At 41.8% G+C, this 27054-nt stretch overlaps 2 protein-coding genes across 3 annotated transcripts in view; both read right to left on the bottom strand.

Annotated features, from left to right (window-relative positions):
• The window catches only part of TOGARAM2 (TOG array regulator of axonemal microtubules 2), a 95852-nt gene extending 75752 nt beyond the window's left edge, over nucleotides 1-20100 (bottom strand). For both annotated transcript variants that reach the window (XM_077282103.1, XM_077282106.1), the window contains exon 1: nucleotides 19980-20100. The gene's annotated coding sequence lies outside the window, so the exon portion shown is untranslated. The remainder of the gene's footprint in view (nucleotides 1-19979) is intronic.
• A 2546-nt stretch (nucleotides 20101-22646) lies between these two features.
• WDR43 (WD repeat domain 43) overlaps nucleotides 22647-27054 on the bottom strand; it is a 19714-nt gene continuing 15306 nt past the window's right edge. The window contains exons 14-18 of the mRNA XM_077282102.1: nucleotides 26643-26706; nucleotides 26450-26563; nucleotides 25859-25925; nucleotides 25204-25253; nucleotides 22647-23542 (exon numbers count right to left, since the gene is read on the bottom strand). Of these exons, the coding sequence (XP_077138217.1) occupies nucleotides 23402-23542; nucleotides 25204-25253; nucleotides 25859-25925; nucleotides 26450-26563; nucleotides 26643-26706 (436 nt within the window). The 3' untranslated portion in view covers nucleotides 22647-23401. The remainder of the gene's footprint in view (nucleotides 23543-25203; nucleotides 25254-25858; nucleotides 25926-26449; nucleotides 26564-26642; nucleotides 26707-27054) is intronic.

Genomic DNA, 27054 nt, shown 5'->3' with positions numbered 1-27054 from the left:
CATCATCATCATCATCATCATCAATAATAATATGTATCTTATTCTGGAGGCCAGAGAAGTTGTAAAGCTGTGTGCACACGTTGTGTTTTTTTTGGCGTTTTTTCGCTATAAAAGCGCTAAAAAAAGCATACATTATGCATCCCATCATTTAGAATGCATTCCGCAATTTTTGTGCACATGATGCGTTTTTTTCCGTGAAAAAAACGCATCGCGGTAAAAAATGCAGCATGTTCATTAATTTTGCGAATTTTTTGCGTTTTTCCCGCTATTTAATGCATTAGGAAGCTCCGGAAAAAAAACAAACATCAAAAACACAGAAAAAAACGCATGCAGATTTCTTGCAGAAAATGTCCGGTTTTGCTCAGGAAATTTCTGCAAGAAATCCTGAACGTGTGCACATAGCCTAAAAGGTCAATTATTGAATCATAAAAAGTTCTACAATTCTCGGATTTACTTCTTGCTTCTATTCTCTCTAATTTCTTGGTTTCCAGGGGTTAAATAAAGTATAGAGATAATAATGGCAGCTGAGGGTTTGTTACAATTGTGTAGAGTCCAGACAAATCTTCCATGAGATTATCAGGACTCCAGACTGATACATTTGACTTTCACTGATACATTGTAACAAACTATCGAATTATGCAAACTGTTAGAAGGTATAAGGATCCGGACACATATAACACAGTAAGATGTTTAAAGGGATCCTATATATAAAGGGGTCTTGTGGTTTTAGAACCCCGGTGCCCTGGTATCAAACTGGTCATGGGGGGGGGGGTGACCTTATTGCAGCAGAGACCCTCATTACTAGCCTGACAAACCTGCCGTCCACCATTGTTAGACAAGGCTCTTACTTCCAGATATGAGGGGGCTCATAAGTAAGTGACCCCCAGACACAAGGCAGCCTAATATTGGGGGTCGTACCTGTCGGAGGTCCGCTCAGGATCCCAGGATCAGTGTCAGGCTCCCACGCTCAGGTGTGTTCTGCATGCCACAGGTGAAGCTGCACATACCGCAGGTAAACAGGGCTGCTAGGTAACCGGGCACCCGGGGCCGCACTGCGAAGTGTCACTCCTGGGGCCACACACCATTGTTATGTTAATACCACTCGGGTGTCCTTGACAGCATGGGACACAGCAGGAGAGCCAAGGTTAACCCTACCCGCGCCATACGTCTACCTGAGTGCACGTGCTGCAGGTGTATCCGAGCACACCATGTGCGATACTATCTGCTGAGCTGCTGTATCTAAGCTCATAAAGTACCATACTGTGGGCTAAGCTACGCAGCTAAGCCTAACGTGTGATACCATCTTATGAGCTGAAATATTTAAGCCCCTCCTATGTGACACTGTTGGATAACCTTTGTATCTACTGTTTAATAAGAAGGTGTATGTACAGGGGCTTCTCACAAAATTAGAATATCATCAAAATGTTAATTTATTTCAGTTCTTCAATACAAAAAGTAAATCTCATATATTATATAGTCATTACACACAGAGTGATCTATTTCACGTGTTTATTTCTGTTAATGTTGATGATTATGGCTTTCAGCCAATGAAAACCCAAAAGTCATTATCTCAGTAAATTAGAATACTTTATAACACCGGCTTGAAAAATGATTTTATAATCGGAAATGTTGTCCTACTGAAATGTATGTTCAGTAAATGCGCCCAATACTTGGTCAGGGCTCCTTTTGCATCAATTACTGCATCAATACGGCGTGGCATGGAGGCGATCAGCCTGTGGCGCTGCTGAGGGGCTATGGAAGCCCAGGTTGCTTTGATAGCAGCCTTCAGCTCGTCTGTATTGTTGGGTCTGGTGTCTCTCATCTTCCTCTTGACAATTCCCCATAGATTCTCTATGGGGTTAAGGTCAGGCGAGTTTGCAGCCAATCAAGCCCAGTGATAATGTTGTTTGTACACCAGGTATTGGTACTTTTGGCAGTGTGGACAGGGGCCAAGTCCTGCTGGAGAATGACATTTCCATCTCCAAAAAGCTTGTCGGCAGAGGGAAGCATGAAGAGCTCTAAAATGTCCTGGTAGACGGCTGCGCTGACTTTGGTCTTGATAAAACACAGTGGACCTACACCAGCAGATGACATGGCTCCCCAAACCATCACTGATTGTGGAGACTTCACACTAGACCTCCAGCAGCTTGGATTGTGGCCTCTCCACTCTTCCTCCAGACTCCGGCACCTTGATTTCCAAATGAAAAGCAAAATTTACTTTCATCTGAACACAACACCTTGGACCACTGACAACAGTCCGGTTCTTCTTCTCCTTGGCCCAGGTAAGATGCTTCTGGCGTTGTCTATTGGTCATGAGTGGCCGGACACAAGGAATGTGACACTTGTAGCCCATGTCCTGGACACGTCTGTGTGTGGTGGCTCTTGTAGCAATGACTGCAGCAGCAGTCCACTCCTTGTCAATCTTCCCCACATTTTGGAATGGCCTTTTCTTAACAATCCTTTCCAGGCTGCGGTTATCCCGGTTGCTTGTGCACCTTTCTCTACCACACTTTTTCCTTCCACTTTCCATTAATATTCTTGGATACAGCACTCTGTGAACAGCCAGATTCTTCATCAATGACCTTTTGTGGCTTCCCCTCCTTGTGGAGTGTGTCAGTGACTGCCTTCTGGACATCTGTCAGGTCAGCAGTCTTCCCCATGATTGTGGAGCTACGGAAACAGTAGGGATTTTCATTGGCTGTAAGCCATAATCATCAATATTAACAGAAAGAAACACATGAAATAGATCACTCTGTCTGTAATAATCTATGGAATATATGAGTTTCACTTTTTGTATTGAGGAACTGAAATAAATTAACTTTTTGATGATATTCTAATTTAGTGAGAAGCACTTGTAGTACTCATACCTGTCTCTCACTGCAATACTGAAGGCACAGGTAGTGCTGCCTCTTCATGTTAGTAATGTAGGGACAGATAGTGCTACCTCCTTTTCTCTTTCTCCAAAAGATAGGAGATCATATACAACTGCCCCCTTGCCTCTTCCTGTAAGTGATGTAGGCACAGAGAGTACTGCCTCCCTGTTTCTTCTTCTAAGCTATATAGACACAGACAGTACGGTTTCCTTGCCCTGCCTTGTAAATGTTTACAACATAGAATTTAATAAAAAAACGTGTCGAGTCTCTGAGGGTCTGTGCGATACTATGTATTTTTGCCCATATTGCTTTTTCTTCTTTTTATCTATTTTTGTATAATTTTGAGATATTATCATGGATTGTGATGAATATAATTATACTCTTTAGGGAATTTGTATTGTTCTTGGTGTTTTCCTCTTTCAGTAAGTTTTTCAACAGATTGTTTTGCTTTGTTGAATGCAGTTGAATTCCTTTTTTATTTTACAGTGTATATTAGTTGTCCTCTTACAGACTCCATGCCTCCTAAGTCCCTGATTGGGCAGGAAAACTACTTTTTGTGCATTTTGAGCTTTGAGTCTCTTCTTGATATATGGCACAAACTATCAAAATGTTTATCCCCTACAGTAGATGGCAAAAACTAAAAAGGGCCTCATAGCAAAGTGGACCATTATGATAATGAGCTTTATCGTTCACCATTTCCATGACCGCTGGGCCAAGTCCTTGCCCCTTGTTAACAATTCAGTTTTTCTGGAAAAAGAGCCATGTACAGGAGTTAGCAACTGAAAAAAAAGGGGTTGGGACTAGGGTTGAGCGAAACGGATCGGACAAATTCAAAAGTCGCCGACTTTTGGCAAAGTCGGGTTTCATGAAACCCGACCCTAGTGTGGGATCGGCCATGTGGTCGTCGATCTTCGCGGCAAAGTCGCGTTTCGTATGATGCGTTCAGCGCCATTTTTCAGCCAATGAAGGAGCGTGGGCAGCGTGATGACATAGGTGTCAGGGGCGTGCACGCCTATCGCCATCTTATCGCTTGTGCGGAGGAGGAGGAATAATTTCCCATTGGGTTGTTTCGTGTTTCGGTCGATCTCCGACTCTTCGCGATAATCGGCCGATTTCACTCGACTCGACTTTTCAGAAAGTCGGGTTTCGCGAATCCCGACTCGATCTTAAAAAAGTAAAAGTCGCTCAACCCTAGTTGGGACCAAACAGGATTAGCCACCAGTGGTGTAACTAGGGTCTGATGAGCCCTGATGCAAGATATGGACTGTGCCCCCTAAATCCTGAATAAAATATATAATATATGCACCCTCCACCCTTGTATACATGTCCCTCATCCTGGCCCAATCCTGGCATATATATCCCCCATCTTGGTACAAGTCTCCCATTCTGCCAGTGTTCTTTAATGTATAGAAAAAATATATATACTCATCAGGAGCGAACATGGAAGTCATGGGGCCCCATAGTAGAAGTATAATTCACCCCATAGTTCTCCACATAGTATAATGCACCCCCCATAGCCATCTATACAGTTTAATGCACCCCATAGTTCTCCATATAGTATAATGCACCCCCATAGCCATCTATACACTTTAATGCACCCCATAGTTCTCCATATAGTATAATGCACCTCCATAGCTATCTATAAAGTATAATGCACCCCATAGTTCTCCATATAGTATAATGGACCTCCATAGCTATCTATAAAGTATAATGCACCCCATAGTTCTCCATATAGTATAATGCACCTCCATAGCCATCTATACAGTTTAATGCACCCCATAGTTCTCCATATAGTATAATGCACCCCCATAGCCATCTATACACTTTAATGCACCCCATAGTTCTCCATATAGTATAATGCACCTCCATAGCTATCTATAAAGTATAATGCACCCCATAGTTCTCCATATAGTATAATGCACCCCCCATAGCTATCTATAAAGTTTAATGCACCCCATAGTTCTCCATATAGTATAATGCACCCCCATAGCCATCTATACAGTTTAATGCACCCCATAGTTCTCCATATAGTATAATGCACCACCAATAGCCATCTATAAAGTTTAATGCACCCCATAGTTCTCCATATAGTATAATGCACCTCCATAGCTATCTATAAAGTATAATGCACCCCATAGTTCTCCATATAGTATAAGGCACCTCCATAGCTATCTATAAAGTATAATGCACCTCATAGTTCTCCATATAGTATAATGCACCCCCCATAGCTATCTATAAAGTTTAATGCACCCCATAGTTCTCCATATAGTATAATGCACCCCCATAGCCATCTATACAGTTTAATGCACCCCACAGTTCTCCATATAGTATAATGCACCACCAATAGCCATCTATAAAGTTTAATGCACCCCATAGTTCTCCATATAGTATAATTCACCCCCATAGTCATCGATAAAGAATAATGCACCACCCATAGTCATCCATAAAGTATAATGCACCCCATAGTCACTATACTAGTACGGCCACTGATTTTTTTTTTAAAAATAATAAATACTCACCTTCCCTTTGATCCCCGCCACTCGTGGCCTCTTGTGAAGCCGACAGCTGACGTCACTGCCGTGCAGTCCGTCACGTGCACGCCGACATCAACTGCAGACCTCTGATTGCCGGCAGCGTGTAATGTGGCGCACAGACACGATGTGTCTGTGCGACACAATACACTTTAACTGGATGTGCGTCCGAGGACGCACATTCAGTTGAAGTTTCAGCTGGCGTAGGCGAGCCCTTGACCCGCTATGCCCAGTCACTGTGGCCACCTCTCTTTAAGGGCCTTATAACTGAAAGGCAAAAACCTCCCTGAGATTAATGACTGAGTGCCCCATAACAGGGAAATTTTTATTTTCTGACTCCCGATATGGCACTTAGAATAAATCATTGGATCAATGTCCCATCACAGAGTCCGTAACCTATCATATTATATTTTTTAGAACAGAGTCCAGGTCCTTCTAGAACTTGTGCAATGAATCAATGATCACATCATGTGACAGAGAGTCCCATAGTCTCACTGCTCTTACAGTAAGGAATCTATAATGTCACTGCTCCAAAACTAAGGAATCCATAGTGTCATTGCTCATACAGTAAAGAATCCATAGTCTCATTTCTCTTACATTAAGGAATCTATAGTATTGTGTCACAGCTCTTACAGTAAATAATCCATAGTGTCACTGCTCGTACAGTAATTAATTTATTGTCTCACAGCTCTTACAGTAAGGAATCCATAGTCTCATTGCTCATACAGTAAAGAATCTATAGCCTCACTGCTCTTACAGTAAATAATCCATAGTCTCACTTCTCTTACAGTAAAGAATCCATAGTCTCACTGCTCTTACAGTAAGGAATTCATAGTCTCACTGCTCTTACAGTAAGGAATCCATATTCTCACTGCTCCGAAACTAAGGAATCCATAGTGTCACTGCTCATGCAGTAAAGAGTCCGTAGTCTCACTGCTCTTACAGTAAAGAATCTATAGTGTCACTACTCTTACAGTAAAGAATCCACAGTGCCACTGCTCTTGCAATAAAGAATCCATAGTCTCTTTTTTCTTACAGTAAGGAGTCCATAGTCTCATTTCTTTTACAGTGAGGAGTCCATAGTGTCACTGCTTTCACAGTAAAGAATCCAGGATCTCAATAGTCACAAAATTAAGAATCCATGATCTCACTGCTTGTATAGTAAAATATACATAGTATTGCTACTCGCATAGTAAAGAACCCATTGTCTCACACATGTTACAGTAAGAAACCCATAGCCTCACTGTTTTCACAGTAAAGAATCCATATAATCACTGCTCTTACAGTAAAGAATCCATATTGTCACTGCTCTTATAGTAAAGAATCCATATTCTGACTGCTCTTACAGTAAGGAATCCATAGTCTCACTGCTCTTACAGTAAGGAATCAATAGCCTCACTGCTCATACAGTAAATAATCCATAGTCTCACTGCTCATACAGTAAAGAATCCATTGTCTCACTGCTCTTACAGTAAATAATCCATAGTCTCACTGCTCATACAGTAAAGAATCCATAGTATCACTGCTCTTACAGTAAAGAATCCATAGTCTCAATGCTCTTACAGTAAAGAATACATAGACTCACTGCTCTTACAGTAAAGAATCCATAGTCTCACGGCTCATACAGTAAAGAATCCATAGTCTCACTGCTCATACAGTAAAGAATCCATAGTCTCACGGCTCATACAGTAAAGAATCCATAGTCTCACTGCTCATACAGTAAAGAATCCATAGACTCACTGCTCTTACAGTAAAGAATCCATAGTCTCACTGCTCATACAGTAAAGAATACATAGTATCACTGCTCTTACAGTAAAGAACCCATAGTCTCACTGCTCTTACAGTAAAGAATCCATAGACTCACTGCTCTTACAGTAAAGAATACATAGTCTCACTGCTCTTACAGTAAAGAATCCATAGTCTCACTGCTCATACAGTAAAGAATACATAGTATCACTGCTCTTACAGTAAAGAATCCATAGCCTCACTGCTCTTACAGTAAAGAATCCATAGTCTCACTGCTCTTACAGTAAAGAATCCATAGTCTCACTGCTCTTACAGTAAAGAATCCATAGTCTCACTGCTCATACAGTAAAGAATACATAGTATAACTGCTCTTACAGTAAAGAATCCATAGCCTCACTGCTCTTACAGTAAAGAATCCATAGTCTCACTGCTCTTACAGTAAAGAATCCATAGTCTCACTGCTCTTACAGTAAATAATCCATAGTCTCACTGCCCTTACAGTAAAGAATCCATAGTCTCAGTGCTCTTACAGTAAGCAATCCATAGTCTCACTGCTCTTACAGTAAAGAATCCATAGTCTCACTGCTCTTACAGTAAAGAATCCATAGTCTCACTGCCCTTACAGTAAAGAATCCATAGTCTCAGTGCTCTTACAGTAAGCAATCCATAGTCTCACTGCTCTTACAGTAAAGAATCCATAGTCTCACTGCTCTTACAGTAAAGAATCCATAGTCTCACTGCCCTTACAGTAAAGAATTCATAGTCTCACTGCTCATACAGTAAAGAATACATAGTATCACTGCTCTTACAGTAAAGAATCCATAGCCTCACTGCTCTTACAGTAAAGAATCCATAGTCTCACTGCTCTTACAGTAAAGAATCCATAGTCTCACTGCTCTTACAGTAAAGAATCCATAGTCTCACTGCTCATACAGTAAAGAATACATAGTATAACTGCTCTTACAGTAAAGAATCCATAGCCTCACTGCTCTTACAGTAAAGAATCCATAGTCTCACTGCTCTTACAGTAAAGAATCCATAGTCTCACTGCTCTTACAGTAAATAATCCATAGTCTCACTGCCCTTACAGTAAAGAATCCATAGTCTCAGTGCTCTTACAGTAAGCAATCCATAGTCTCACTGCTCTTACAGTAAAGAATCCATAGTCTCACTGCTCTTACAGTAAAGAATCCATAGTCTCACTGCCCTTACAGTAAAGAATCCATAGTCTCAGTGCTCTTACAGTAAGCAATCCATAGTCTCACTGCTCTTACAGTAAAGAATCCATAGTCTCACTGCTCTTACAGTAAAGAATCCATAGTCTCACTGCTCTTACAGTAAAGAATCCATAGTCTCACTGCCCTTACAGTAAAGAATCCATAGTCTCACTGCTCTTACAGTAAAGAATCCATAGTCTCACTGCCCTTACAGTAAAGAATCCATAGTCTCACTGCTCTTACAGTAAAGAATCCATAGTCTCACTGCCCTTACAGTAAAGAATCCATAGTCTCACTGCTCTTACAGTAAGCAATCCATTCTCTAACTGCTCTCACATTAGAATCACCACCTGTGATGATGAAGAAACCTTTTTAATCTCTAGATCTCTTATCTAAGTGTGGCCGCGCTAGTGACTTTTATAGAACCAAAACTATGTTCTCGTCATGTCGCTGCACCCCATGATTTTATTTGCCTTTGCAGCAGCTGCCTGGCACTGACCGCCGGTCACTTTACTGTCCACCACTGCCCCTCAGTCTTTCCCAGCGGCAGCTTCACCCAGCACATTACTATTTCGTACATATCTGGACATTTTGGAAACCTCGATTGTCCCTTCTCTGCCTCCAGTTTCTCCAAATCTCCGAGCAGTAACTTGGGGGTCACAGAACTCACGGATTCACCGTCATCTGGTCGACACTAGGACCTTTCTCCTGCTGTGGATTCTCACTGTAGATTGTCCTCAATCGTATTCACAAGACAAAACAAGTCACGCCACAAGAAAGAAAATCCTAATGCGTCTGACCACGGACCCCGCCATGACAATGCTGCCAGGATCCCCGCTATGGCCCGTACCTATAGATCCTATAGGTGTGATCTCCGCCGTGCCTCACTCACCTGACATCTCGGTCAGGGCTCGCTCTACGCACTTAGTGTTGGCTCAGAGTCACATATTATGGCTCAGGGCCAGCAAGGAACACAAGCCGCATTCATCCGCAGGTGCGGCGTCATAATCCGAGGACTGCTCTCTACAACACTCCTAAAATTCAGGACATTTACTGCATGACACCAAAACACAACCTGACACATCGGACGAGTGCCGCACTCTGCTCCCCGGCATCTGATCTGCAAGATACGGTCCATGGCTACCACATTCTTACAGGACGTCATCCTGTGTAATTAGCATGCCACAGAGACACCGCCACGGGCCTGGAAGAGTCAGCAGAGGCCCCAGAGACCTGACTCTGTCCCATAGGACAATGAGAAGCAACAGGATGTGCTACATAGTAACAAAGGAAAGACTACATAGAAACATCAGCTCTACCGCCATCCGAGGGCACTGACAACCTGACAACCAGACGCACCACAAACTCATTGCAATAGGATTTATATGCAGCGGGAATATTATAGCAGTTATATTCTCGTACATAGGAGCAGTATTATAGTAGTTATATTCTTGTACATAGGAGCAGTATTATAGTAGTTATATTCTTGTACATAGGGGGCAGTATTATAGTAGTTATATTCTTGTACATAGGGGGCAGTATTATAGTAGTTATATTCTTGTATATAGGGAGCAGTATTATAGTAGTTATATTCTTGTACATAGGGGCAGTATTATAGTAGTTATATTCTTGTACATAGGGAGAGTATTATAGTAGTTATATTCTTGTACATAGGGGCAGTATTATAGTAGTTATATTCTTGTACATAGGGGCAGTATTATTATAGTAGTTATATTCTTGTACATAGGAGCAGTATTATAGTAGTCATATTCTTGTACATAGGAGCAGTATTATAGTAGTTATATTCTTGTACATAGGAGCAGTATTATTATAGTAGTTATATTCTTGTACATAGGAGCAGTATTATAGTAGTTATATTCTTGTACATAGGGGCAGTATTATAGCAGTTATATTCTTGTACATAGGGGCAGTATTATAGTAGTTATATTCTTGTACATAGGGGCAGTATTATTATAGTAGTTATATTCTTGTACATAGGAGCAGTATTATAGTAGTTATATTCTTGTACATAGGAGCAGTATTATAGTAGTTATATTCTTGTACATAGGAGCAGTATTATAGTAGTTATATTCTTGTACATAGGGGCAGTATTATAGTAGTTATATTCTTGTACATAGGGGCAGTATTATAGTAGTTATATTCTTGTACATAGGGGCAGTATTATAGAAGGTATATTCTTGCACATAGGGGCAGTATTATAGTAGTTATGTTCTTGTACATAGGGGCAGTATTATAGTAGTTATATTCTTGTACATAGGAGCAGTATTATAGTAGTTATATTCTTGTACATAGGAGCAGTATTATAGCAGTTATATTCTTGTACATAGGGGCAGTATTATAGTAGTTATATCCTTGTACATAGGGGCAGTATTATAGTAGTTATATTCTTGTACATAGGGGCAGTATTATAGTAGTTATATTCCTGTACATAGGGGCAGTATTATAGTAGTTATATTCTTGTACATAGGGGCAGTATTATAGTAGTTATATTCTTGTACATAGGGGCAGTATTATAGTAGTTATATTCTTGTACATAGGGGCAGTATTATACTAGTTATATTCTTGTACATAGGAGCAGTATTATACTAGTTATATTCTTGTACATAGGGGCAGTATTATAGTAGTTATATTCTTGTACATAGGGGCAGTATTATAGTAGTTATATTCTTGTACATAGGGGCAGTATTATAGTAGTTATATTCTTGTACATAGGGGCAGTATTATAGTAGTTATATTCTTGTACATAGGAGCAGTATTATAGTGGTTATATTCTTGTACATAGGGAGCAGTATTATAGTAGTTATATTCTTGTACATAGGGGCAGTATTATAGTAGTTATATTCTTGTACATAGGAGGCAGTATTATAGTAGTTACATTCGTGTACATGGGGCAGTATTATAGTAGTTATATTCTTGTATATAGGAGTCAGTATTATAGTAGTTATATTCTTGTACATAGGGGCAGTATTATAGTAGTTATATTCTTGTACATAGGGGCAGTATTATAGTAGTTATATTCTTGTACATAGGGGCAGTATAATAGTAGTTATATTCTTGTACATAGGAGGCAGTATTATAGTAGTTACATTCGTGTACATGGGGCAGTATTATAGTAGTTATATTCTTGTATATAGGAGTCAGTATTATAGTAGTTATATTCTTGTACATAGGGAGCAGTATTATAGTAGTTATATTCTTGTACATAGGGAGCAGTATTATAGTAGTTATATTCTTGTACATAGGGGCAGTATAATAGTAGTTTTATTCTTGTATATAGGAGCAGTATTATAGTAGTTACATTCGTGTATATGGGGCAGTATTATAGTAGTTATATTCTTGTATATAGGAGCAGTATTATAGTAGTTATATTCTTGTACATAGGGGGCAGTATAATAGTAGATATATTTATGTGCACAGTGACAAGCTGCAGTGAATGATCAGTGACTCTGTATTCGGTTTCGCTGCGGACTCCTCTGCCTGTGGCTTTGGCCTGGAGTGACAGCAGCACATTAGTGCTAATCACCAGGTCTCAGTTTGCTCTTAGTGAATGACATGTGAGCTGACTGCACTGACTGATATCTGTTCCTCACCCCCTCACTAGCACCCAGCGCGCTGATCATGGGCAGCTGTTCAAGTGACTTCAGCTGAAAATGTCATTGAATGGTTGAGTTTCGATGTTTACAAGAGCAAACTGTCCTGCAGTTCCAGCGACCCGACAATGTCCTAAGGCCGAGGTCATCAGGACCAGAGCTAGTCAGTGATCATAACTTTCCCGTAAACGCTCCTGAACTCCATCCTAAGGGACAGGAAAACTAAAAGATATTTTTTGTTTGTAGGTAAAATCAATGTAGTGTTCCCTGTTATCAACCATTGAAGATGTCGCTGCTTTTTACATTTGCATCTGGAGCCATCTAGTGTTCAGGCTGTGATATTGCATCTAGTTATTAGAATTTACAGCAGGCCCTCTTCTCTTCCCAAGTAATCAAAGCAGGCCCTCTTCTCTTCCCCAGTAGTCACAGCAGACTCTCTACCCTTCCCTATTAGTCACAGCAGACTCTCTTCCCTTCCCCAGTAGTCACAGCAGACTCTCTACCATTCCCCATTAGTCACAGCAGACTCTCTACCCTTCCCTATTAGTCACAGCAGACTCTCTTCCCTTCCCTATTAGTCACAGCAGACTCTCTACCATTCCCCATTAGTCACAGCAGACTCTCTACCCTTCCCTATTAGTCACAGCAGACTCTCTACCATTCCCCATTAGTCACAGCAGACTCTCTACCCTTCCCCATTAGTCACAGCAGACTCTCTACCCTTCCCCATTAGTCACAGCAGACTCTCTACCATTCCCCATTAGTCACAGCAGACTCTCTACCCTTCCCCATTAGTCACAGCAGACTTTCTACCATTCCCCATTAGTCACAGCAGACTCTCTACCCTTCCCCATTAGTCACAGCAGACTCTCTACCCTTCCCCATTAGTCACAGCAGACTCTCTACCATTCCCCATTAGTCACAGCAGACTCTCTACCCTTCCCCATTAGTCACAGCAGACTCTCTACCGTTCCCCATTAGTCACAGCAGACTCTCTACCATTCCCCATTAGTCACAGCAGACTCTCTACCCTTCCCCATTAGTCACAGCAGGCTTTCTACCTTTCCCTAGTAGTCACAGCAGGCCCTCTCTACCTCCCTAGTATTCACAACAAGCAGATCCCACCTTCCCGTGTAATAATAGCAAACCCTCGGCCTCTTCAATAATTAGGTCCTGCCCCAGTAGTGACATCTGGCCTCCTCATTTCATCTGGTGACAAGGGCCGGGTCACTGTCCACCTTCCGCAGCAAGGAATCACAACAGAGCTACCCCCAAAGTATCAGTTAGAAATGAAAATCCCCCAAACATTCCCATGTAATCCACCAAAGGTGTAGAGATTGCTAAACTTTGGCCTCCAAATATTAGTTCAGTCAAGAATTAATTATCGGAAGACTGAAGCAAAGTTGCCGTGCAGATCGTCCCCAGCACTTAAAGAGTCAATAGGAAGCACATTACAAAGAGAGAAACCAATACCCCAGCTGTACATACTGTGTCTTGAAAAAGTCTTCATACCCCATGAACTTTTCCGCATTTTTTTCACGTTCCACTCACAAATTTGAATGTGTTAAATTGAGACTTTCCGTGATCCCAACACAAAGTGTCAACTATTAGTGACGTGTAAAGGAAATGATACAATATTTTCTAAATATAATAAAAAAATAAATCTTGCTCAGTGAGATTGGATGGAGACATCTGTGATCAGCAATATTCATGTCTCGTCACAGATTCTCTGGGATTCGGTCTGGACGGTGACGTTCACACACATGAATATGCTCTTATATAAACCCTCCATTGTAGCTCTGGCAGGTTGATTAGGGTTGTTGTCCTGCTAGAAGGTGAACCTACACGCCAGTCTCAAGTAGTTTGCAGTCTCTAACAACTTTTCCTCCAGGATTGCCCTGTATTTAGCTCCATTCATCTTCCCATCAACTCTGACCAGCTTCCCTGCCCCTGCTGAAGAAAAGCCTCCCCCGAGCATGATGCTGCCACCACCATGTGTGACGGTGGGGATGGTGTTTTCAGGGTGATCTTCAGTGTTGGTTTTCTGCCACACATAGCGTTTTTCATTTAGTCCAGAATGTTCCCCATTGGTCTCATCTGACCAGAGCACCTTCTTCCACACGCTCGCTGCGTCCCTCACATGGCTTGTTACAAACTGAAAACAGGACTTCTTATGGCTTTCAAAAAAATGTTTCTCTTCTTGCTTCTCCTCCATGAAGACCAGATACTACTAACAGTTTTCCTGTGGACATTCTCTCCCCACTGAGCTGTGCATTTCTGCAGCTCCTCCAGTGACCATGGGCCTATTGGCTGCTTCTCCAGTTAGTGCTGGTGAGCACCTGGTAAACTGGTCTGACGTGCACAACACATTCTTGGTTTTTGATGCAAAGCATTTTCCAACCTTCCAATCAGCAGCCTGGCAGAGAGGATACAACCCTGATTTATGTTCCGTATCACGCAATAGAAACAATCAACCTTTATCTACATCTCGGAGTGTTGTTAAACATTTCCCTCGTAGTCAGCATCGCCCGTCATCATCACTGTTGGAGTATCCATTCCTCTTGTAACTTCGTACCCACGTCCTCGATGGAATTTTGTTAAAGCCAACTGGAAAAAGTTTGCAGATCATCTTGACAAGTGTATTGGTTGGATACCTCCAATCAGTAAAAACTATGAGCGGTTCTGTAAAGCTGTTATTAAAGCTGCAAAAAAATCAATACCACATGGCTTCCGCAAAGAATACATTCCAGGCTGGACTGATGAATGTGAACAACTATACAGATAATTTCTTCAGAGTGAAGATGGTGAAATCGGTGAGGAGTTGCTGAACAAACTGAATGCAGCACGTTGTGTCAAATGGATGGAAACAGTTGAGAACTTGGACTTTAAAAGGTCCAGTAGAAAAGCATGGTCTCTTTTAAGAAAACTAGAAGGAAACCGTAAAGCAAAACAGAAAACGAATGCTGTAACTCCAAATCAAACCGCAGCACACATTGTGAACACCGCAAGAACCCCTAAAGACCGAGCTCATACCATAGAAGTTAAAAGTAAGTTTAAGCTACTAAAATCATCTGTGGCATCAACTGAAGAATACTCCCGTCCTTTTACAACTTGTGACATTGAAATTGCCCTTGTTGATACTAAAAGTAACAAAGCTCCTGGATTTGATGGGATTCATCCCGAATTTCTCAAAAATTGTAAACCTTTTGCAAAAAAATGGCTGGCAAAGTTCTTCTCAGATATCATGGAGAATGCTCAAGTCCCCAGTAAATTAAAACACGCCAAGATCATTGCATTGTTAAAACCTGGGAAGCCTGAAGATAATCCATCAAGCTATAGACCCGTTGCTTTATTGAGCTGCCTTTACAAGCTGTTAGAACGCTTAATCTATAACAAGATCAATTTAAAGATTTTTGACTCAATACCTATGGAGCCATCCGGCTTTAGACCTGCTCGAAACTGCAGTGACCAAGTTTTAGCCTTGACAACTTTAATTGAAGCTGAATTTGAAAAGAACAAGGTTTCCGTGGCGTTCATCGATCTTTCTGCCGCATATGACACTGTGTGGAGGGAACGACTTCTATATAAGTTTCTGAAGGTGATTCCATGTAAGAAAATTATGTACCTCTTGAATAATATGATTGCAAACCGAACCTTTCAACTTATCATGGGTGATTCAACCAGTTGTAAGAAAACCTTAAACAATGGTTTGGCCCAGGGATCAGTGCTGGCACCTCTCCTGTTTGCTTTGTACCTAGCTGACATTCCTGACACAATATCACGGACATTTGGATACGCCGATGACTGGGCACTTGTTACAGTGAGCAAAACAATGGAGGAAGCAGAGGAGATCCTAACAGAAGAACGTATTTTCGACAATGGAAGCTAAAGCCCAATCCATCAAAAACGGAAGTATGTTGCTTTCATTTACACAACGCAAGTGCTAAGACTGAACTCAAAGTACGTTTTGAAGGTCAACTTGTCAAACACAACTTCAATCCCAAGTATTTAGGCGTAATCCTTGATAGAAGCCTAACCTTCAAATCTCACTTGGAAAAGACAGCACAGAAACTGAAAGCACGTAATAATATTATTCAGAAACTCTGCGCATCCTCCTCGGGTTCCTCCACACCTGTCTTGCGAACGTCTACCCTTGCCTTGGTGTACTCTACCGCAGAATATTGTGCTCCAGTATGGCTGAATAGTTGTCATGTGAGTGCAATCGACAATCAGTTGAACAACTCTATGCGCATAATTTCTGGTGCTATCAGACCTACGTCCGTCCACTGGTTACCTGTCTTGACCCATATCGCACCTGCAAATCTGAGAAGACAAAAGCTCCTACTTCAAGAATACACCAAAGTATTGAACAATGAAAATCTCCCAATATATCAAAATATCCAAGATGTTCAAATACAGCGACTGAAATCAAGACATCCACCCATCCGAACCGCAATTACCCTGTATGATCATGATTTCAATTTAGAAGAGAAATGGCGTGAACTTTGGGTCAGTGCAGTAGACGGTGAGCCTCAAACGTTTCCTCACTTTCAAAATCCACCACCAGGCTTCAATCTGCCAAGGAAAACCTGGGTCACTGTGAATCGTATCAGAACAAACTGTGGTGTCTGTGCAGATCTTATGCATAAGAGGGAAATCTGACTCCTGCCTGTGACTGTGGAGCATCAAACAATTCAGCACATTGTCCAGGAATGTCCCCTCAGATCTTATACTGGTGACCAGAATGATTTCTATACTGGAAATGACAATGTTATTGCATACATAGAAAACCTCGATATCCGACTCTGATTTCTGCTCCTTTGTTCTTTTCAATCACTGTTTATCATTTATGTATTCTTATATGATGTTTAAATATATGTTCATACGATTAAATAACCAGTTAGTGCTCTCCTCTCTTGGGATGTCAGTGTAGGTGGATGGCCATGTCGTGCTAGGTTTGCAGTTGTGCCATACTCCTTCCATTTTTGGATGATGGATTGAACAGAGCTCCGTGAGATTTTCAGAGCTTGGGCTATTTTATTTTTTATAACCTAACCCAGCTTTATTCTTCTCCAACACTTTATCCCTGACCTGTCTGGTGGGCTCCTTGGTTTTCATGATGTTGTTTGATCTATAATGTCCTCCCACAAACCTCTGAGGCCTTCACAGAACAGCTGTAGTTATACTGAGAAGAAATCACACCCAGGTGGACTCAATGTGCTGATTATGTGATTTCTGGAGGAAACTGGTCACTCAGGATTTTATTTAGAGCTATCAGACTTCAGGGGGCTGAATACAAATGCACATCACAATTGTCAGATTTATATTCTTAAAATAATTAGAAAACTGCGTATCATTTACTTTACTCTTCACAAATAGTTGCTGCTTTGTATTGGTATAGCACATAAAATCCCAATAAAATACATTTAAATTTGTGGGTGTCACACGAAAAAGTTCACGGAGTATGAATACTTTTTCTAGGCATTGTATACAATTATATACAGAAGATGCCCAGGTTATATCACTAAGGTGTAAGGTACGTGCTACATCGTGCGCATCACAGGTAATAGGTCTCACATCACTGACCCAGTCATTCCCAGAAGACAAACAATTGCTTGGAAACAGAATAGTTCAGGCAGAAGGTGCAGACACTGATCGATGGCTTGTAACACACAATAATCCACTTGTAGAGGAACAAAAGGTGCAAATATGATCATCAGTCACCAGCAAAACCTGCAGATCACGAGAGGTCACCTAGACAATGGTTGTGCTAGATTAACGTGCAGACTTATCGAGGCTATGTCTGTTATATTCTGCGACATAAGGGCAGTATTATTGTAGTTATATTCTTGTACATAGGAGCAGTATTATAGTAGTTATATTCTTGTACATAGGGGTAGTATTATAGCAGTTATATCCTTGTACATAGGAGCAGTATTATAGTAGTTATATTCTTGTACATAGGTGCAGTATTATAGTAGTTATATTCTTGTACATAGGAGCAGTATAATAGTAGTTATATTCTTGTACATAGGAGCAGTATTATAGCAGTTATATCCTTGTACATAGGGGCAGTATTATAGCAGTTATATTCTTGTACATAGGAGCAGTATAATAGTAGTTATATTCTTGTACATAGGGGCAGTATTATAGTAGTTATATTCTTGTACATAGGGGCAGTATTATAGTAGTTATATTCTTGTACATAGGGGCAGTATTATAGTAGATATATTCTTGTACATAGGGGCAGTATTATAGTAGATATATTCTTGTACATAGGGGCAGTATTATAGTAGTTATATTCTTGTACATAGGAGCAGTATTATAGTAGTTATATTCTTGTACATAGGAGCAGTATTATAGTAGTTATATTCTTGTATATAGGAGCAATATTATAGTAGTTATATTCATGTACATAGGGGCAGTATTATAGTAGTTATATTCTTGTACATAGGGGCAGTATTATAGTAGTTATATTCTTGTACATAGCAGTATTATAGTAGTTATATTCTTGTACATAGGAGCAGTATAATAGTAGTTATATTCTTGTACATAGGGGCAGTATTATAGTAGTTATATTCTTGTACATAGGAGCAGTATTATAGTAGTTATATTCTTGTACATAGGGGCAGTATTATAGTAGTTATATTCCTGTACATAGGAGCAGTATTATAGTAGTTATATTCTTGTACATAGGGGTAGTATTATAGCAGTTATATCCTTGTACATAGGGGCAGTATTATAGCAGTTATATCCTTGTACATAGGGGCAGTATTATAGTAGTTATATTCTTGTACATAGGGGTAGTATTATAGCAGTTATATCCTTGTACATAGGGGCAGTATTATAGTAGTTATATTCTTGTACATAGGGGCAGTATTATAGTAGTTATATTCTTGTACATAGGAGCAGTATTATAGTAGTTATATTCTTGTACATAGGAGCAGTATTATAGCAGTTATATTCTTGTACATAGGGGCAGTATTATAGTAGTTATATTCTTGTACATAGGGGTAGTATTATAGCAGTTATATCCTTGTACATAGGGGCAGTATTATAGTAGTTATATTCTTGTACATAGGAGCAGTATTATAGTAGTTATATTCTTGTACATAGGGGCAGTATTATAGTAGTTATATTCTTGTACATAGGGGCAGTATTATAGTAGTTATATTCTTGTACATAGGGGCAGTATTATAGTAGCTATATTCCTGTACATAGGGGCAGTATTATAGTAGTTATATTCTTGTACATAGGGGGCAGTATTATAGTAGTTATATTCTTGTACATAGGGGGCAGTATTATAGTAGTTATATTCTTGTACATAGGGGCAGTATTATAGTAGTTATATTCTTGTACATAGGGGCAGTATTATAGTAGTTATATTCTTGTACATAGGGGCAGTATTATAGTAGTTATATTCTTGTATATAGGAGCAGTATTATAGTAGTTATATTCTTGTACATAGGGGCAGTGTTATAGTAGTTATATTCTTGTACATAGGGGCAGTATTATAGTAGTTATATTCTAGTACATTGGGGCAGTATTATAGTAGTTAAATTCTTGTACATAGGAGCAGTATAATAGTAGTTATATTCTTGTACATAGAGGTAGTATTATAGTAGTTATATTCTTGTACATAGGGGCAGTATTATAGTAGTTATATTCTTGTACATAGGAGCAGTATTATAGTAGTTATATTCTTGTACATAGAGGTAGTATTAAAGTAGTTATATTCTTGTACATAGGAGCAGTATTATAGTAGTTATATTCTTGTACATAGGGGCAGTATTATAGTAGTTATATTCTGGTACATAGGGGCAGTATTATAGTAGTTATATTCTTGTACATAGGAGCAGTATTATAGTATAGTCTTGTACATAAAATGTAACTTCCTCTACATCCTATTGAAATACCATTTATATAAAGTTTCTTAATCCTCTCGAGCAGTAAATCTATGGTATTTTTTTACCCCGTGTCACGCCTGCAGCGAGCACTGACCTGATTCCCAGCATTGTACGGCGATCACTTGTAGCAGCTCTCGGGGTCTCGTTTCGCCCCTGGATCTGATCGCGGCTCCCCCACTTGACCACACTTCGGCACAAGTGCCCCTCTATTCTTTATATGTTATAAACAAGCATTAATATTCCCATCAGCAGTCCGGGGGTCTAGTTATTTCAGTGTTGGCCCCGACAACCGTTCCCATGGCTGTAAATCATCTTTAATCATCTCACGACCCCCTTCGGCCAACAGCAGAGGAGGAAGAATGAGTTGAGTATTAACCAGTTGTATACAGAACATGAATGGCTGCCATGGAAGCCCATGGGGCACCGCTGATGGGGGCTTTGTGGAGAAGCTGCGGGTGGATGGTTTTGGTAATTGTCCCTTACAGTCTGTGAATAGTTAATATTCTTTCACATTCCGGTCAGGTAACGGAGCGACAGCCAACAAGAATCCTCAGTACATAAAACTAGGACGTGGTTATTGTTATTTATAAAAATATATATATATTCAGAATTTATCATTTTTCCTACAATTGGGAAACATTCATGGAGGTAAAGATGGGAGTCGCGTGTTCTGAGGATTTCTAGGACTATAAAAAGTTAATCATCCTACAAATAAATTCTACAACTTTCTTAATCTCTTCAGGAAGATTTTTTTATTACATTTTCTCTTTTTTTCTCTCTAGTTTTTGGCCGATTCGTCGATTTTACTTCTTAAAGAAAGTCGCAACATTTGGCGCAAATGTATTTAGTCTCCCAGCGCCTCGCAGTGATTGGACGGGAGCAAAATAGTTTGGTGCCAATTTGTGAAACGCCCGACTGTAAATAAAGGGCAAAATTCATGAACCTCCTGCATTAGTCGGAGCAACGTGGTGCGGATAATAAAGTCACCGAAGCAGAAAAAGAAAAGCGAACTCCGGTATTAATTTGTTTGGAGAAAGAATGAAAACCTGATGGTTCTCAATCACATCCAGTAACTCTGCGGTCAGATACAATGTATCAGTGCAGACAATGCTCTGTGAGAAGAGGCAGATCTCGCTGCTGGTTTGTTACAATGTATCAGTGCAGACAATGCTCTGTGAGAAGAGGCAGATCTTGCTGCTGGTTGGCTACAATGTATCAGTGCAGACAATGCTCTGTGAGATGAGGCAGCTCTCGCTGCTGGTTTGCTACAATGTATCAGTGCAGACAATGCTCTGTGAGATGAAGCCATCAGCAGCCACTGCACAGATCTCTGCTGGTTTGCTACAATGTGTAAGTTATGGTGCCAGATACAACTGTATTCCCTTCTCAGCTCAGAGCAGGGTAGATACATACGTGGGTGACATAAAAATGTTGTCATTCACCGACAGCAAGCAGAGCTTTACAACAGAGAAGAGCTGAAGAAAATTCCATTCGAGATCCATTGAGGCGACCATGCGGAGCAGCGAGGACTCGGCCCCAGAACCCAATTAAGGGGGATATAGCCGGTGTCACAGGTTTATTTGTTCTCGTACATGGATCCACTCATATTCCGAGCATCGCCCATTCTAAGCTTCTCCCATCCACAACTGCGAACAACAGACGGCGGAGCAGCCAAACATGGGGCTCAGATTTATTTGTCAGCCCCATATAGGATGAATGGAGTAGTGGTCTGGGGTGGGCCGCAGTCTGCAACCCCGGTGGACGGACCCCCAAGTTGTCTATTGTGTGTGGGTGCTAAAGGGGTCCTCCAGGGAACACAGAACGATTCAAGGACTCCTGTGAGTTGTCATTTTGCATAGGCCATAGAACCTGAAGTTCAGATGTGACAGCCAGGCCTCTGCATTAAAGCTTCTGCATGGGTCTTTTTAAAGGAGTTTTCTTGGGTCAGTCGATGGCTGATAGACAACACAGGAGGGACTCGCACATTTTACTGGAGCGCCCGACATACTCAGACGCCTTCGCTCATCACGACTTGTGATATTTGCATCCAGTCTACACAACCCTTCATACATGAATCCCTCCGATCCCGATGTTCGTTACAATGTGTCAGTCTGGATTTCAGGTCATTGATCTCACAGAAGATTGTCTGCTACGGTAGTAAAGGCCGAACTGCGAGAAGTCGCTCAGGATGGATTTGCAGGATCCCAACACGTCTGATTAGTAAACCCCGATGCGATGTGACTGTGGCTCCGCATCCGTGGGATATAGTATTATATAGGCCGGAGGGGTCCAGGGCTTCAGACCCCACTAATCGCAAGAAAATAAAAATACTGCTCTGAAGTGCGCTGCTTTTGTATTTGGTGCACAGGGTGAGCAGCGAGTATACATCCGTCCACCGCTCTGCACGCCCACCGTGTAGGTCATAGCTGGTCCCCAGACCCCCAGCGATCGGCAGTGAATTATATGTAAATCGTACTATAATTACACTGGAAAGGTCCAATTCATTGTCTGTAAGCAGAGATATGGAAAACGGAGGACAGAACTACAGAGTTGACTGGAAGTTGCAGAACTTTTCACCAATCTGTTCCATAGGTGATAACTTGCCGTTTGCTGGGACCCCTGAAGAGCCCCCCAGACAGGTAAAGGTGTGACGTCCCCAGCCCGGACTATCCTCAGCAGCCGCCTTGTTTGCTCTCCTGTCCCTGAGCGTCACCATCTCCGCACTCAGGACCAATAAAAGCAGCACAAGGACCTCGGGGGGTAAAGGAGAACTAGAATTATTTTTTATTCACTTTACAAAGGTGGCGATATTAACCTGCCATTAACTTCAGATATAGACAAATATACTGTACATTATCCCGGAGGTTTCTGGGCGCACTGCAGCCTGAAGAGAACGCAACTTTTTGAACAAAAAAAAAGCAGTTTTTTTCTTTGCTTCATTTAAAAGAAAAAAATAATAAAAATTAAATATTTTAATAGCCAAAAATGATTATATAGCAAAGGTCTCGGCCCGCTGCATATCGGTCAGCAACTAAACCATAAAATTGGTTGGCACAGAGGTGTCGCCATTTATTTCCCCTCTATATTAGTCCGCTTAGTGATCGATTGATCGCTTTATGAAATGTTTTTCAGCTTTCTTTCATAGACTCGCTGAGTGCTCTGCGTCAAAAATCAGTGGAAAATATAAAACCGCACGCCGCCGCCACCGTGGAACTTATTCTCCTTGTCTATTTTGTAAAACCCACAAGGAAGGGGTAAAGAAAAAAAATAAAAAAAGATGGAAAGTGACCATGTAGTCCAGAACATTAAGCATCTGTGGGCGTTGTGTGGCTAGTTACTGAGAAGACCCCGGAGAACAGGGAGGGCGGGTGGGATTCTCAGAAAGGCAGACACGGTTATAGGAACATTCAGCTTGCTTGCGCTCGGTCCCGGTCCTGACGCTGCTCCCGTTTTCCCACCCAGTCTGCACAGTGACAGACGGGCACCTTTAAGCAATCGTCCACCATATGGGATAAGTTATTCTTCTTCACTTTCATTCCCAAGGTCGACGTCTGAATCTCCATCTGCTTTGTCCACATTCATCTCTTCTTCTGAATCCTCCTCTTCAGATTCCTCTCCTGTCTCCGCTTCCTCCTCGTCACTTTCTTCCCAATTCTCCTAAAGAAGAAAAAAAAAATAATCTGGCTTTAACTTCATTTACATAGTAAGAGAACAGAAAACTGCACTAACACAGTTCACCACAAGGTGTCACTGCTGCAACAAACTGGACTCTAGCACAACATCGCCACCCAGTGGTTAAATATAGAACTGCACAATACAGATTTAACCTAGAAAATCACAACCTCCACACAAAACTTAGTTTAACCCTTTTCCGACATGCGCCGTACATGTACTGCGCATGCCATGAATCCCCCTTTGATGTGGGCTCCGGCGCTGAGCCCACATCAAAGTCGCGACATGTCAGCTGTTTTGTACAGCTGACATGTGCGCGCAATAGCGGCGGGTGAAATAGCTATTCACCCGCCGCTATTAACCTGTTAAATGCCGCTGTCAAACGCAGACAGCGGCATTTAACTAAAGCATCCAGCCGGGCGGCCGGAAATGACGTCATCGCTGACCCCCGTCACATGATCGGAGGTCGGCGATGTGTCAGGATAGTAACCATAGAGGTCCTTGAGACCTCTATGGTTACTGATACCGGCCTGCTGTGAGCGCCACCCTGTGGTCGGCGCTCACAGCACACCTGCAATTCAGCTACATAGCAGCGATCTGATGATCGCTGCTATGTAGCAGAGCCAATCGAGTTGTGCCAGCTTCTAGCCTCCCATGGACGCTATTGAAGCATGGCACAGGTAAAAAAAAGTTTTAAAAAATATGAAAAAAACGTAAAAAACAAAAAGTTTAAATCACCCCCCTTTCGCGCCATCCTAAATAATAAAAAAATCAAACCTACACATATTTGGTATCGCCCGATCTATCAATAAAAAAAACTATTAACCTGATCGCTAAACAGCGTAGCGAGAAAAAAAATTCAAAACGCCAGAATTACGTTTTTTTGGTCGCCGCGACATTACATTAAAATGCAGTAACGGGCGATCAAAAGAACGTATCTGCACAAAAGTGATATTATTAAAAACGTCAGCTCGGCACGCAAAAAAATAAGCCCTCACCCGACCCCAGATCACGAAAAATGGAGACGCTTCGGGTATCGGAAAATGGCACTTTTTTTTTTAAGCAAAGTTTGGAATTTTTTTTCACCACTTGGATAAAAAATAACCTAGATATATTAGGTGTCTATGAACTCGTAATGACCTGGAGAATCATAACGGCAGGTCAGTTTTAGCATTTAGTGAACCTAGCAAAAAAGCCAAGCAAAAAACAAGTGCACTTTTTTTGCGATTTCACCGCACTTGGAATTTTTTTCCCGTTTTCTAGTAAAAGACATGGTAAATCCAATGATTTCGTTCAAAAGTACAACTCGTCCCGCAAAAAATAAGCCCTCACATGGCCATATTGACGGAAAAATAAAAAAGTTATGGCTCTGGGAAAGAGGGGAGTGAAAATCGAAAACGCAAAAACGAAAAAGGGCCGCGACTTGAAGGGGTTAACTCCTTAATGTTACATTTGTTGAACCTTAAAGGGTTATTGCATAACGTTTATTAAACGTCCTCTCCGTTAAAGATCAATCGTTGCCTGATATCAGAGGACATTGGGAGCGATCTCTAAACACACAAAGTGACAGAGGTAGCCAAGGTCTCCTGGGTGTTGTAGTTCTGCATAAAGTTGGAGACCCTCCGCTATCAATGTCTGGTACTTACATCAGAGTCCATGTTGTGATCCTCATCACCGGCCTCATCGTCTGACGATTCTGCAAGAAAAAGAAAATTAATACTTAATCCCAGAGCAGAAATAGAGGAACATTAAGATTAGAAATGGGAACCTCGCCCCCAAATATACAAGTTCCATAGTGAGGACCCCTTTAATAATGGCTAGCACCATAAAGGCGCCTTTAACTAAAAACAGAAAAATGAAAGTCGTCACATCTACAGCCACCGCCCCGTAGTCACTAACGTAACGCTGCTGGGAGGGGATCTCTGCGACTAAAGCGTTATTATCAGATGACACAAAGTTCTACCACTTCTAATAAAACTTTGTCCATCTCTGATTGCTGTTTGTGACCATCTTTTATGCCCATCCAGAGGCTGCACAACTGCACAGACCTACGCTGCTCACAGCTGGGGGTTTGTTACAGTCGTATCCAGTCTGAACACCTCTCTCCACGGTTCTGATACTTCGTTACAGTGTATCGGTCTGGAGTGCAGGCCGTTTAGCCAATAGGACTGTCCAGGTGAGAAGATTACAGATGTAGCAATACTAACTTGACACTTAATTTTTTTTGCTTAAATGTCACATGTTTATATTAAAGGGGTCCTCTGGTGGGCATGTGTCAGCAGGTAAGTGATTGGTTCCCACCTTCTTCGTACACCACCTTGGCCTCCTGATTGGCTTTTAGCCTCTGCGAGATCTCAACTGCTGACACCTGGTGGAAAGACAAGAGTATTGCAACGTGAGGAAGAGGCGCCTTGTAGCTAAATCCCAGAGACCCAATAATCCTGTGCCCCCAATAATCCTGTGCCCCCCACCCGGTGCAGACTGCGCTCAGACAGCCAAGAGACCACATCACTGCTCATCAGGAGAGATGCGAAACCGTTCTCTTCATGTCATCACAGGCAGGAGTTCTGCAGAGACGCCCCCCTAACATGCAGACCCCCAGTTCTCAATCTTTTGCATGTCTATTCTTTTTTATAAGAGCCATAACCTTGTTACTCCTGTCACTAAAACACTCAGGTGCCGGCTGTATGGTGCCCCACATCCCCTCCGGCCATGACATATCCATCATGGAGCATGAAAGTGGTTAAAAGACCTGAAAAAACTATTACTTTCTGTTATCAGCCATTTCAGAGTGCACAGTAGTGCCCCTCAGTAAGAGGACAGATTCTCCCGGCCCCCCGGAGGCTTCTCTTATAACCCGACTATTGGGGTCCGTGCCCCGGGAGCGCTGACCTGTGTGATGAGCAGGTAAAGCTTCCCGCTCAGACGCGACATCTTGTGCAGGGTCTTCACGCGGGTCTCCATCAGCTGATACAGGGCGCCCAACTGCGGCACCAGATCCGGCAGCTGCAACAAAGCAGAGAGGTCAGGACCAGCGCGGAGGAATCATAGAAAGCCAGCGGCCACCAGGGGGCGCCACACTTACAGTGGACAGGTAGGAGGCGTGATGCACCAGGACGGCCTTCAGCCAGCGCACCATCAGGATGGCACTGCGGAGACAAGAGGACGACGTCAGCAGAGGCAGGAAGCGGTCAGAGCTCCACAGCAGCGCAAAGTATTTCAGGAGAGGCGTGTGCTGATCACAAGGATGGAGCGGGGTGCTCAGCAGCGCAGAGTATTTCAGGAGAGGTGTGTGCTGATCACAAGGATGGAGCAGGGTGCTCAGCAGCGCAGAGTATTTCAGGAGAGGTGTGTGCTGATCACAAGGATGGAGCAGGGTGCTCAGCAGCACAGAGTATTTCAGGAGAGGTGTGTGCTGATCACAAGGATGGAGCAGGGTGCTCAGCAGCACAGAGTATTTCAGGAGAGGTGTGTGCTGATCACAAGGATGGAGCAGG

The sequence above is a fragment of the Ranitomeya variabilis genome, chromosome 2 (assembly GCF_051348905.1).
Source record: "Ranitomeya variabilis isolate aRanVar5 chromosome 2, aRanVar5.hap1, whole genome shotgun sequence".
NCBI classification, from domain to species: domain Eukaryota; kingdom Metazoa; phylum Chordata; class Amphibia; order Anura; family Dendrobatidae; genus Ranitomeya; species Ranitomeya variabilis.
Note: the sequence above shows the minus strand (reverse complement) of the source record. Positions and strands in the feature narration are given on the sequence as shown.